The sequence below is a fragment of the Oryzias latipes genome, chromosome 2, assembly GCF_053564925.1.
Source record: "Oryzias latipes strain Hd-rR chromosome 2, Olatipes_Hd-rR_3.1".
NCBI classification, from domain to species: domain Eukaryota; kingdom Metazoa; phylum Chordata; class Actinopteri; order Beloniformes; family Adrianichthyidae; genus Oryzias; species Oryzias latipes.
In genome coordinates, this window is record NC_136238.1 from 20,342,948 (window position 1) to 20,357,635 (window position 14,688).

The 14,688-nt window shown below is 41.1% G+C and overlaps 1 protein-coding gene across 2 annotated transcripts in view; it reads left to right on the forward strand.

The window, feature by feature from the left end:
- The window catches only part of LOC101170820 (NACHT, LRR and PYD domains-containing protein 12-like), a 44,029-nt gene that overhangs the window by 7,817 nt on the left and 21,524 nt on the right, over nt 1-14,688 (forward strand). Inside the window, exons 2-9 of one of the 2 annotated variants that reach the window (XM_078934090.1) lie at nt 2,157-2,287; nt 2,370-2,474; nt 5,261-5,359; nt 5,754-5,852; nt 6,247-6,345; nt 7,425-7,471; nt 8,004-9,798; nt 14,331-14,435. In XM_078934090.1, the coding sequence (XP_078790216.1) occupies nt 2,157-2,287; nt 2,370-2,474; nt 5,261-5,359; nt 5,754-5,852; nt 6,247-6,345; nt 7,425-7,471; nt 8,004-9,798; nt 14,331-14,435 (2,480 nt within the window). The remainder of the gene's footprint in view (nt 1-2,156; nt 2,288-2,369; nt 2,475-5,260; nt 5,360-5,753; nt 5,853-6,246; nt 6,346-7,424; nt 7,472-8,003; nt 9,799-14,330; nt 14,436-14,688) is intronic. The other variant, XM_078934097.1, reaches the window with a different exon arrangement.

Genomic DNA, 14,688 nt, shown 5'->3' on the forward strand with positions numbered 1-14,688 from the left:
TGGAGATTAGCCCCGCCCACCGCTACCCGAGTAATTGGATTAAACGGGAGAAAATTTTAAATGATTATGAAAAAAATACAAAGTAAAGTCGGACAAATAGTGACTCAGGTGTATTTCACTGCTCTACAGACTGAGCCGCTGCATCCTGACTCCGCTCTGCAGTGTTTTCTTCTTTGAAGCCCGCGGTGCAGGTGTGTTTGTTCAGGAGGAGAACATAGTGATAGGCAGTTGTTGTCGCTCTTTTTTGATGTTTTACGTACATGTACATATTAAACTGCAACGTTATTGACGCGCAGGTAGAAAAGAAGCGGAGTGACTTTTTAGCCAATCAGAATGCAGAACACAATGCACAATGCAAATCCGTGAAGTAGCGAAACCGTGAAAAGTAAACCGCGTTATAGCGAGGGATCACTGTATACGGAAGTGAACTTATGAAGCTGTAATACTAACCACTGCACCACCATGCAATCTCTGAACAGGATCAAACTGAATTCTTTTCTGCCAAAAAATGTACAGTCTCTCCTTTTTAACCCTTGTGCTATCCTAGGCACTTTACCATTGGGAGTTGGGTCATCTAGACCCAGTAGACAGTGCTCTGAACTTTTTTTCTTCAATGATTCGTGATCTTCACTGATGTCCATGGATTACATGAAATCTTTCCACCTTTATCCACCTTTGTCATGGTAGGGAGAACTCGTCAATGTAAGGGTGGGGTCATCTAGGATAGCACAAGGGTTAAAAGCAGCAACTTTTTTATTTTTCCCACTCACACACAGTTGAAACACAATCATTTTCAAAAATTTAAACCCATTTTGGGAAAGCACATAGAAAAACAAAGTCACCCTTTTCCTGCCCATCTCTACCTGTAAATATTACATTGAGGTTTACAGTAGTGAACATGAGCATTTTCAAATTCATTGGTGTGGGCAGAAAATGGTTTTTATCACATGTTTAACTATTGAGGTATGATGTAAAAAATAAAATACTGTGTCGTGTTTTACAGGTTTTGGTGAGTAGTACAGTAAAATACTACCCAGTTACAGTATAGTTACCATAAAGGTGCTTCCAGCAATAATAACTTCTCTCATTTTGCAGCTTTTATTGTTAAATACATTTCACAGAAATGAATTTTTCCTTAAAGTATTTCTTTTTTTCTTTTTTCTGGCCACCATGGTGGCATTGGTTAGCGCTCTTGCCTCTGAGCAAAAAGGGACCTGGAACAGAACACCAATGGGGATTTTGTGGCCCACACCCTGTCTTTCGCCCACGAGAAACCGGGATAGGCTCCGGCAGCTCCGTGACCCCGAAAGGGGAAAAAGGGGGTTTAGAAGATGAATGAATGATTCTATTTTCAGAAGTTTATTTATGATGTTGATTTGGAGCAAGTAGTGGATTCTCAGTCTAATGATTGTTCAATTAAAAAACATGCTAAACCTTATTTTAAAAAATTATATTGTTACTGAACAAAGTTTTCTGATTTTGAATACACAATTAGGGAAAACAAAATAGAGCAATAATTTCTAGCCTTCACCTATTAATATCTAAATACTATAAAGCATCGTAGATATACCGGTACTCATATCTAATTACAAAACAAAAGCTTCACTTATTCTGCAAGTCAAAATCAACTATATATGTTATAAATGAGGCAACATGTGGATTCAAGGTCACTGATTTTTGATGGACCCTTTTGCCAGACCATCGACTAACTTGGGTCTTTGACTGGCATTTGGACCTCTCTGGATTAATTCTAAGGATGAACATGAAAGCAGAAGACAGTAGAGACTGTTGGACACAGTCTGTACTTCTTTGAAGTAATATTTTGGAATTTGACTTGATGAGACTCTTTTTTTTGCCAGTGACTTCAAGAGGCAAGTTTATTTTTATAGCACATTTCATGAAGAAAGACCATTCAAGAGTAGTAATTATTTTCTATATCTCGTGCTATACTCAAGACAAACTTGCTTGAACAGAGTCACTGTACTGTGGTTTCTAAGTTTGTAAACAATGTGGCATGAACTAAAAGCCTTTCACTGCTGTCTGACTGAATTCAAGGTCAGAACCTGAGAGGAAACACAAGAGAAGAGCCAATCAGTGGAGGAGCAGCTGATCTGTTGGTGAAGGAGGATCAGAGCTGATGTCTGTTTACTCTGCAGATGATGGTGGAAGGTATGTGTGAATCCAGTGAATCCAGCAGCATGGATCAGTGGGAGGACACTCAGGAGGGAGCCCCTCCGACTAAAAAAAGGAGAGATGCAGAGCATGAGAGCCAGAGCAAAGCTCAGAGGTGAGATGAACATCTCCAACTGTCCATGATCTTCTCCATGTCAGAGCTCAGCACTCACACCAGCAACCTTCATTCTTAACAGGAACCAACCTGGACCTGGATCTGAATCCAGCTGGGGGTCCAACAGGAGTGACACGTCCAAGGGTATACCTCCTGACTTCAAAGACATCCGTTCAGGAGTGGCACCGTAAGTGTTTGTCACATAGTTGTTATGGTCCTTTCACGATGGAGGGGACCTTACAGGATTACAACAAAAGTTGGACCTCTAAATTTTGAGGTTGTTCTTGAAGATTCAGGTGAGGACCTGTGCATTGTCTACGTGGCCCAAATGAAACCTTGTTATCCCACGGCAGCAGAACTGGACAGGAAACACCATAGTCTTCACAATTTTCCAAGAAGATAGTGATGATGGTGGACTTTGAAGGTTTTATGTGATTTACTATGGAAGCGATTCTGTAGCATAAATAAAAAGCAAAGTCAAAACCAGAAATGCTTTTTCATTTTCAAAATGAAGCTGCATTTTTTGACTCAAAATTAAAATGAAAAGTCAATCCTTCAAAATGCTTTTTCATTTCTTTCCTCAACACAGCTTTTTCTGTCACTTAATTAAAATGAAAATGGTATTTGACATTTCATTTTCAAGATGTTCCATGGTAAATGTGTAGCATAATTCATTTAGAAATGTCTAATTTGATCATTTAAAATGGATTAATAGAAATGCTTTTTCATTTTCAAAATGTAACTGCATCAAATGACTCAAAATTAAAATGAAAAAGCAATATTTCCAAATGCTTTATCATTTTATACTTAAAACCGCTTATTGTGTGTCATAATTAAAATGAAAATGCAAAGAGGGGATTGCATTTGCATTTTTAAATCCACCCTGGGAAACTTGTCTCAATAATCATTTTTTAAAAGCATTAGCAGAGGGGAGGGGGGTTGATGACGTCACTGCTTTCTCCGTGTGTCCGGCCGCTGAAGTTGGCTTGCGATTCACAGCTTCTGATTCGCGAGGGCACTAAAGGAACATTCCACTGCATTCGATCCAGGAATCCAGGTTTAAGCAGTCCAGGTCCAGCGGTTTGTGAACATGTTGCGGTTTTAGGTGATCTTAATGCGAAAAATGGAGCCTTTAGTGCCCTCACGAATCAGAAGCTGCGAATCGCAAGCCAACTTCAGCCAATTATCTGTTGATGGGTCTCCAGCTGTCATCAAACAGCAAATTCAGCGCAAAGCTGCAAATAAATTTGTAAATATGTGGGAATTACATCAGTCTTTATTTTGTTCTGGACACCACTGGAAACACAAATCCATATGATGGTTTCTCAGATCGCAGCAGCATTTCCGCCTTCAGAGATCATGATCGGGAGCTTCGCGCTCCGCTATGCGAAGGCAGCTGGCGGTCCGAAGAACAAAAGCTTGTCTGCGGTGCGTCAGGAGGAGGACGGCAGAAGGCGGACATGCTGCTATGTAGTCCTGAGAAGCTGTGTACAGTCATCAGAAGTTCACAACCAACTCAAACCGTCTTCTCTGCCGCTAACACAGTCTGCTCCTGGAGTGTCTGTGTCTCTCAGCGGCCGGACACACGGAGAAAGCAGTGATGTCATCGCCCCGCCTTCCTTCTGGAAATGCTTTTAAGAAATTATTATTGAGACAAGTTTCCCAGGGTGGATTTGAAAATGCAAATTCAATCCCCTATCTGCTTTTTCATTTCAATTATGACACACAATAAGCGGTTTTAAGTATAAAATGAAAAAGAATTTGGAAATATTGCTTTTTCATTTTACTTTTGAGTCATTTGATGCAGTTACATTTTGAAAATTAAAAAGCATTTCTATTAATCCATTTTAATTGTCAAATTAGACATTTCTAGATGAATTTTGCTACACATTTACTAGAAAACATTTTGAAAATTAAATGTCAAATACCATTTTCTTTATCATTTTAATTAAGTGACAGAATAAGCAGTGTTGAAGAAGAAAATGAAAAAGCATTTTGGTGGATTGCTTTTTCATTTTAATTTTGAGTCAAAAAATGCAACTTCGTTTTGAAAATGAAAAAGCATTTCTAGTTTTGACTTTGCTTTTTATTTATGCTACAGAATCGCTTCCATAATTTACTACATCTTATACAAAAACAGGGGGAAGGGGTGTGGCGATCTAATAGTTTGCATATCGCCCTGATAAAATACACCTGTGCGGGTTAGAGAAGAGAGGCGTGCACTCAAATTAGAGTGCCATCAACTGTAGAAAGAGCAGGCATAAAAAGACACAGGCAGAGGATCTGGAGTGTGAGGAGTCAGAGAGAGGAGGAAGCTGTAAGAGGCGCCAACTCAACTAACGCCCACTTGGGAAGCCAGGCCGATGGTGGCGGAGCGCAACGCCATCTTGGTGGGGTCGACGGCGCTCACATGACAATGCTTTCTACAGCCTTTGGTCGCATCTAAGTAGCTTTCATATAATTTATATATATTTATGTGTATATATATTTATACATATATATATAAATATATAATATATATGTGTATCATTTGTTGTTAAATAAGAGAAACAGTCAGCCTTAAAAGCTCAAACTTTAATGAAAAATATGGTGGTTGCAGGACTTCTTAAAAGAAAACAATTATTACAAAGAACTTTTAAAAATAATTCTTAAACATGTAAAAGTTTTAGACCTCTTTGACATGTATTTTAAATTATTTACAAAAGCCCAACAATAATTCAATGGGAAGTCAATAACTATAATAAATAATAACAATATATGCAGAATAAGTCAATAATTATAATAATAATAATCAATCAATAATAAATAATAATAATAAAAAATCAATAGTACTTCAATAATAACAAATGATAAGAATAAATAAATAATAAGTCAACAATAAGTCCAAAAGTCAATAACAGATTTTGTAGCATGTAATTCATCAAAGTGCATCTTGGCTGCATGTATTACATCAGCAAACTTTATTTTTCACAGGAACCGACCTGGATCTGAATCCAGCTGTGTGTCCTTCAGGAGTGACATGTCCAAGGGGATACCTCCTGAATTCAAAGACATTCATTCAGGAGTGGACGAGTAAGTGTTTGTCACATAGTTGTTATGGACTCAACAGAAATATTTGATGAATTGGAGGATTTTTGAACCCAAATGATCGCTTATTATTCAAACTCCAAACTCTCAGCTCACTAAATGGAATTGGTTGATTTCAAATAAATAAATTAAAAGAAAACCTATCTACATGATAATATATCAAACCTTTTTTAGTCATAAGTTCTAGAAAATTAGAAATGTTGCATTAATTGCAACAATTAATTGCTTGTTTGATACATTTTGGCAAATTAAGATGAAGTTTATGTAAAGGAAAATATTGAAGGTGTTTGCTTAAAGTTTGCAGAGGTTTTGTAGCATGCAATGCAGCAAAGTGCATCTTGGCTGTACGTATTACATCAGCAAACTTTATTTTTCACAGGAACCAACCTGGATCTGGATCCAGCTGTGTGTCCTTCAGGAGTGACAGGTCCAAGGGGATACCTCCTGAATTCAAAGACAATCATTCAGGAGTGGACGAGTAAGTGTTTGTCACATAGTTGTTATGGACTCAACACGAATATTTGATGAATTGGAGGATTTTTGAACCCAAATGATCACTTGGTGATTCAAACTCCAAACTGTCAGCCCACTAAATGGAATTGGTTGCTTTCAAATAATTAAAAAAGAAACAAAACAAATCTACTATCAAACCTAGTCAAGATTTTTAGTCATAAGTTCTAGAAAACTAGAAAGGTTGCATTAATTGCAACATTAATTGCTTGTTTGATACATTTTGGCAAATTAAGATGAAGTTTATGTAAAGGAAAATATTGAAGGTGTTTGCTTAAAGTTTGCAGAGGTTTTGTCGCATGAAATGCATCAAAGTGCATCTTGGCTGCACGTATTACATCAGCAAACTTTATTTTTCACAGGAACCAACCTGGATCTGAATCCAGCTGTATGTCCTTCAGGAGTGACAGGTCCAAGGGGATACCTCCTGAATTCAAAGACAATCATTCAGGAGTGGACGAGTAAGTGTTTGTCTCATAGTTGTTATGGACTCAACAGAAATATTTGATGAATTGGAGGATTTTTGAACCCAAATGATCGCTTATTATTTAAACTCCAAACTCTCAGCTCACTAAATGGAATTGGTTGATTTCAAATAAATAAAAAAGAAACAAAACAAATCTACATGATAATATATCAAACCTTTTTTAGTCATAAGGTCTAGAAAATTAGAAAGGTTGCATTAATTCCCATGGGAAGTTACTAGGTGTCACAGATGATCCGTGATCCATTTGGGTTACTAGCCCCCCCGGTTCTGCACCGACGTGTGCCGCGGATTGCCCCCCCCCCTTCATCCCTCCACGCACTTCATTTAAATCAATTTTCTGTCCACAAGTCACGTCCTCTGCTTTTGATTTAACACACATAAAAGGCGCTGCTGGATGTTTGTCCAAAAGTGTTTAGAAACCTGACGCTCCTGTCGCGTGTGGGAGGAGCTACCGTCAAAAGTTTTTCTCACCCAAACAAACAAACAAACAAACAAACAAACAAACCAAAATGAGTAACCTTAACATATATATGAACATGTATGTGCTACAGATAAATACTGAAAACAAAGAATAAATGTATATTTTAACTCAAAGAAATGTGTGCATTTATTAAAGATTAAATAATCTGAAATAATAAACTGATTAAGAAGACAGTTTGCAGTGCTGGGGGGTTACCGCCATTTTGTTGTGGGTGTTGCATCGTATGCTGCCATTACACCTTATAAGTAAAAGTAAACTCATAGTTTACTAGGGACAGAACTGTTTGAACGGCCCTCTGATAGGTATTTGCAGAAAGCCTTCCACTTTCTATCATTTCTGTTCCAAAACAGTTTCAAACACTAAAATCAGAGCAAGTCCAAGTGTCTCTGGAGTTCAGGAACCCTCAGAGAAAGTTGGTGAAGCAAAGTGACGACTGAGAGTTCAGAATCCCAAACAGAAAGCAGAGCTTTGATCTGAATCTGAAGATCAGAGAGGATCTGCTCCATGATCAGAGTTAGTCTGGAACTTCCCACTGACTGCTTTGATTGTTGTTCACTAACATTTCTCCACAGAGAGAAGAAGAGGAGAAGACCCCAGTCTGCAGAAAGACCCAGAGCTAGTGAGTCAGAGCCTGATCATCTGCTGATGGATTCTTCTGGAAACATCTGCTGGGGTTGTAATAATAATAAATTGTATTTACATGGCGCCTTTCTGGACACTCAAGGTCGCTTCACAGTACACAAGTATGTAAAAACATAAAAATACAACAATAAAACTCCAAAACACAAAATAAGTTAACGGTTAAAAACAGCAATATAAATATTATTTGCTGAATTCATGACGAAAATGGTGAGTTTTGAGATGTTTAAAAAAATGAAATGTGAGTCCATATTTTGTAGATCAGAGGTAGATTCCAGAGTTGTGGGGCAGAGCTGCTGAATGCTCTCTACCCCCCCCCCCCCCCCCCCCATGGTAAAGAGACGTGGTCGTGGAACAGTCAGTCGAAGGGAGAAAGAGGATCTGAGTGAGCAAGTGGGGAAAGCAACAGTCAGGAGCTCTGAAAGATACGGAGGGGCAAGGTGGTGGAGGGCTTTGAAGGTTAAAATCAGTGTTGAACACTCATGAAGGAACTTTCTTCTCTGCTCTTTCAGCAGATGTCGATCTGCAGGAGATGTTTGGAGAACATCATATCAGTCTGAGGAGCAGAAGTGAACATGTGGCTGAAGGAACTGAAGAAGCAGGAAGAGAAACGCTCTTCAACAGGGTCTACACTGAGCTCTACATCACAGAGGAACTGAGACCAGAGGGTCACACCCAACATGAGGTGATGCAGCTGGAGACAACCACCAAGACCAACAAGCTCCATGACACTGCAATCAAGAACCCAGACATCTTCAAAGTCTTCCCTGACCAACACAGATCCATCAGAGTGGTTCTGACCAGCGGAGTTGCTGGAGCTGGAAAAAGCTTCTCAGTGCAGAAGTTCACTCTGGACTGGGCCGAGGGCTTGGAGAACCAAGACATCAGTGCTGTGGTTCCTCTGTCCTTCAGGGAGATGAACTTGATCAGAGATGAGCAGCACAGTCTTCTCTCTCTGATCCAGCTGTTCCATCCAACACTCCAGAAGATCCCAGCAGAACAGCTGTCTGTCTGCAAACTTCTGTTCATCTTTGATGGTCTGGATGAAAGCAGACTTTCTCTGGACTTCAACAACAGTCTGGTGGTGTCTGATGTCACACACAAGTCCTCAGTCAACGTGCTGCTCACTAACCTCATCCAGGGACGTCTGCTGCCCTCAGCTCTGGTCTGGATCACTTCCAGACCTGCAGCAGCCAATCAGATCCCTCCTTCATGTGTGGACAGACTGACAGAAGTACGAGGCTTCAATGATGCTCAGAAGGAGGAGTACTTCAGGAGGAGGTTCCCAGATGAAGAGCTGTCCAGCAGAATCATCTCCCACATCAAGGGCTCCATGTCCCTCTACATCATGTGTGAGGTTCCAGTCTTCTGCTGGATCACTGCTGTGGTTCTGGAGAACCTGCTGACCACAGAGCAGAGAGGAGAGCTGCCCACCACCCTGACTGACATGTACTCCCACTTCCTGATGGTCCAGACAAAGAGGAAGAAGAACAAGTACCAGCAGGAACATCAGACAAGTCCACAAGAGCTGACAGAGACTGACAGAGAAGTTCTTCTGAAGCTGGGGAGGCTGGCATTTGAACATCTGGAGAAAGGAAACATCATGTTCTACCAAGAAGACCTGCAGCAGTGTGGTCTGGATGTCACAGAGGCCTCAGTGTACTCTGGAGTTTGTACTGAGATCTTCAGAAGAAAGTGTGAGATCTTCCAGAAAGCGGTCTACAGCTTTGTTCATCTGAGCGTTCAGGAGTTTCTGGCTGCAGTCTACATGTTCCACTGTTACTCCAACAGGAAGGTAAAGGTCATTGAGGACTTACTGGAGGCCAAAATGGAGAACCCATCCCTGGATGAGTTTCTGAGTAGAGTCATGGAGAAATCCCTGCAGAGTAAAACTGGACACCTGGACCTACTTGTTCGCTTCCTTCATGGTCTCTCTGTGGAGTCCAACCAGAGAGTCTTAGGAAGCCTGCTGGGTCAGACAGAGAAGAATCCAGGAACTATCCAGTGGGCCATCAACAAGCTGAAGAGAGTCAACATCAGTGGAGTATCTCCTGTCAGAAGCATCAACATCTATCACTGTCTGATGGAGATGAAGGACCTCTCAGTTCATCAGGAGATCCAAGAGTTTCTGAAGTCAGAGAACAAATCAGAGAAGAGACTCTCAGAGATCCACTGCTCAGCTCTGGCCTACACTCTGCAGATGTCAGAAGAGGTTCTGGATGAACTGGACTTGGACCAGTACAAAACATCATCAGATGAGGCTACACGGAGACTGATCCCAGCTGTGAGGAACTGCAGAAGGTTCAGGTGAGTCCAGAAGTGATTGTGATGATACATCAGATCAGCTATTAGATTTAATTTCTGGAATCAAGTCCAACTCTCCAGACCTTCCTGATTCTGTAGAAAAGATAACTGACACTAAACCTTCTCACAGAGTGCTCCACTTAGAGCTGCAGCTATAGACGACTTCAGTGATCACAGGCTCTATTTAGTTTTCTATTTAGGCTTCCGTCTAATCAAAATACATAGAATGAAAGGTTTGAAAGTGTTATGAAATCAAAACATGAAAGAAGAAAATCAGTTTGTTTTTCACACACATTATCCTTTTAGCTTAAGAGCAAAGAACGACCATTTTATCCAAATGAAATCCGATCCAGAACCTTCACAATGTCAGTCATTCTAGAAGTACATTTATAAAATGGTCTTTCTTCTGTTAATAATCCTCTTTGTACATAAATCAATGATATGTGAATGAAACGGTTTGATAACTAAAAGAAGAAATTGCAGAATAATTCCAGAGTACAGAGGAGCAAAGAAGTGAAGAAACATTTACATGTCAGCCAGCTGGTAAAAGACCCCCCCCCCCCCCCCCCCCAGCAACGTTTCTTTGACAACAACACAAACAGCTTCAAGATACCATCAAGTAAAGATTTATAAAAGCTCTTTCAGAATAGAAACATTCACTTTACCCTTTTTGTACCAAGAACACCTTCTAGAACAGGTGTTAGGCAACCTGCGGCCCTGTGCGGCAACGTTATTGACGCACAGGTAGAGAAGAAGTGGGGTGACTTTTTAGCCAATCAGAATGCAGAACACAATGCACGATGCAAATGCGTGAAGTAGCGAAACTGTGAAAAGTAAACCGCGTTATAGTGAGGGATCAATGTATCACCAAATTAACTATCGCAATGTATCGACGAAACAATTTTTTCTTACACCCTACTGTTACGGCTCCCTGTGCTTTCATTTCTGTAGGAAAACGAGTGGCTCTTTGAGTGGTTAAGGTTGCCGACCCCTGTTCTAGAAAGTTCTGCTTGAAAGTTGGTGCTGCTGTGGTTCCATTCATGACGGGTGATGTGGATCTGAGGAGGAAATTAGATATAAAATTCTGCAACAGAACAGGAGGATTAACTATTGTTGTTTACATCTTCAGAGCTAAAAAAAATATCTACAATAAAAACTTGAAAAAGCATTTTTTTAAATGAAATCAGAAAACTCAGAGAAAAAACTATCAACATTCAACCGTGACAATGATGGTTGAATGTTTACATTCAGCTATCATTGGCGGCGGTGGCGGTGGATTTCTCAGTTTGGGCACCCCAGGTGAACAATAACATGGGGCCCTCCGCAGGGATTGTGTTAATTTTTTTTTTAAATCCTTACTTTATGGTAAAACCTCAAAGAACCTCCTTACTGGTTCACTTTTTGCGAAGAGGAAGAGTTGCTGACCAGTGGAGGTGGGCTGAGGGAGTTTGGATCCCAAAAGAGGAGAAATCGAAAAACATCAACCAGTTTTGAAGGAAAGGTGTTTTTCAGCTTTGTCTCGTGAAGATTGACAGTTTCTCCTCAAAAACGACTACATCGACCCTTCAGTGCAGAAGGGAGGGATTCCTGGAGCTCACAAAGTATCTGTGATAAGGATTACTTGCTGCTCAACTGGTTTTTCTTTTCAAAACTCCATATTTAAACGTACGTGTTAGTTTTTTTAAAATCTCTTTTCCATCTTGTGAGGTGGAGAGAATACATTTTTATATTTTAGGATGAATCTCATTAGAAAACTGGATTTTTCTTTTTTTTTTCCCCCCAGACTGCCTGTGTCTCTTGCAAACGAACAAACATTGCAAGAATGAGCTCAGTGGCTCCTCCACTCATTTTTCACAACAATAAAACCTCTGAGGAGACCCAAGAGTTTATTTTTGAGTGCAGGTAAAGTCTGCAGCTCCAACAGGTCTTTTGTATTATCTAATTGTTTTTTTTCTGTGTACTTTGCTGCTTAGAACACACTGGAGTAGTTACACAACTCCTCAGAGAGGCCCATGAAAACAAAGGTGACCTAGCTGTTTTGTGTGGCTGGACCTGGCTAACGCTTATGGGTCCATACCGCTCAAGCTGATCGAGCTCGGCTTACATCTCCATCATGTTCCCAGTAAGATCAAGGACCTGATTTGATTACTACAATAATTTTAGAATGCTGGTCTCTTCTGGGTAAGTTATATCAGACTGGCATAGCATTGGGAAAGGAATAATTACAGGCTGCACCATCTCTGTTATACTTTTCACTCTTGCCATGAACATGGTGGTCAAGGCAGCTTAGGTGGAATGCAGAGGGCCCTAAACACGTCAGGTGTACGACAGCCCCCTATAAGAGCCCATATGGATGACTTTACCATCCCAACATCATTTGTTCTAGGGATGGATCCCAGGTGGATCTTACCAGGACTTGAGAGACTCATCAATGATGAGATTTAAGTCAAGGTCCATTGTGCCGAAGAGGGGGAAAGTGGTTAACAAGTTCCGTTTTTCCATCTCAGGGACTGTCATCCCAACCATCACAGAGCAACCTGTTAAGAGTTTGGGGAAGCTTTTTGACTCCAGCATGAAAGACTCTGCTGCCATCCAGAAGTCCAACAAAGAACTTGAAGCTTGGTTCACTAAGGTCGACAAGTCTGGTCTGCCTGGTAGATTTAAAGCTTGGATCTACCACCATTCCATTCTGCCCCAAGTCTTGTGGCCCTTGCTGGTCTATGCAGTCCCAGTGACAACAGTAGAGTCCCTAGAAAGGCAGGGCCTTCCACGTAGTATTACCAGCACTGTGTTGTATCAGATGAATAATATCCTGCAGTTGCCCTTCAGTGACCTCACGGAAGAATTTATGGTGGTACGCACCAGAGAAGCCCTACAGTACAGGGACTCCAGGGATTGCAAGGTGCCAGCAGCCGGTATTGAAGTGAGGACAGGAAGGAAGGCTGGAAAAGCAGTGGAGGAAGCAGAGTCACGCCTGAGACAAAAGCACTGCTGGGCACTGTGGCGACAGGCAGAGTGGGCTTGCGCTACTTCCCAAAGACTCTGGTCAGCCAGGCCTGTGGCAAGGAAAGACGCTATCCATTCCAAGAAGAGGTCCGGGCAGGTGTGGAGGAAGAGCGAGTGAGCAGGGCCATGGGAGTTCGGCAGCAGGGAGCACGGACTAGGTAGGAGACTAAACTGCAGCGAAGGATTACCTGGCCTGGAGGTTTCAAAACATCTGATCATGGTGAAACTTGCGGTGCCCTGGAAAGAGCGTATTGAGGAAGCAAATAAGAGGAAACACACTAAGTACCAGGAACTGGTGGAGGAGCGCAGGGAGAGAGGCTAAAAAACCTTTTATGATCCTGTAGAAGTAGGCTTCAGAGGCTTTGCAGGACGTTCTCTCTGCAAAGTCCTCTGTTGTTTAGTCATTACAGGGGTGGTCAAGAAGAGGGCCATTCAATCTGTGGACTGCTACTGGGACGCAAGTCGGGGCTTGATCAACCCTGACTGGGTCGACTGGGTGAGGGTGTATGATGTTGTGAGACCCGAAACACCCCATGATATAACAATTTTAGGATAAAAATAATGTATCTCAGGAGGACAATCCCCCACCCACCCGACCTTCCCACCCACTGAACTTCATTTACCGTGTTGTCGTGTGAATATGTGCAATTGTGTTTAAACAGTGTAGTTTTTTCTTGTTTCTACGCATTGTATCACAAATGTTGAGATACAACCTTTTTTGTCACCAATGCCCCCCCCCCCCATTCGTAACTCATCTACACCCACCCCAAGCAACCCGTGCGGTGCGTATCACTGCTGCGCCTCTGTCAACTCTGAACTGTATATGTGTATTTGTTGAATGTCTGATCTTGTTCGGGTTGAACTGGAACAAATTTCGTATGTCAGTGTAAAATCTGTACATGTGACAATAAGAGGATTCTGATTCTGATTAGAATCAAACCTATAATTCACATTTATGGAATCAACAAACTTTACATCTCATAAAGGCAGGTGAGAAAGACGACAGGTGAAGCGTCTGTTACCTGTCTCTCACCAGATAGCACTTTCCTGCTTAAAATGAGTTTCAACCAGTAACTAAAAGCTCCCGAACCTATCCCAAACCAAATTATGTCCATCCACCTAAATCAACTCTAACCCACAAAGTCGGAATAAAAAATGCCCTTTTGAGCAGGACACCACCCAGTCGGAAAATGCTGCTTCTGCTCGCAAACTTGCGAGTTTCTGGACTTGCTGTTGACAGGAATATACCATTGCTGCAGAAGGGCAGGGGAGGACTAAACCTTTTTACACGATCAATCTTGTGCTAGTTCAGTGATTTGGGGTGTTTTTTTTTTTTATAACATAGTTAAATAATGATGGATGTGAAATTTATTTTAGACATTTTTACTACGTGTTCAGCAGGCGATCGCCTTTACCTAATGGTTAGTCCGCCTCAGATCATCATGATCATCGGAGTAACAGAGGTCAGTCTCATAACAGCTTGAATTCATCATAAGATTACCTGCTTCTGTCTTTGTTTCTCTTCACAGACTTTCACAGCGATATATACACTTTGAGACTCACTATAACATGAAGCCCAACCCGTCCCACCTGTCAGAACTGGGCCTGGAAAACATCAGAATGCAAGCTCAGAGGTCAGAACATTGAAGCTGCTGGTTGGTTCATTTCTACATTTGTAGTTCTCCATTGAAGCTGAAAGGTTTGGATTCAAAGATTTTCTGGATTTTCCAGAAATAGATCATTGTAGAGGCTATTTTTGATTTTTTTCACTACTCAAATAGCCATTCTGTAGTGCAGTCTGAATTTAAAATTCAAAACTTGAGTGCCCTAGAAATTTCCTAGTATTTTCTGTGAAAAACTAATGCGCATTGATGCTCACTAGATAAG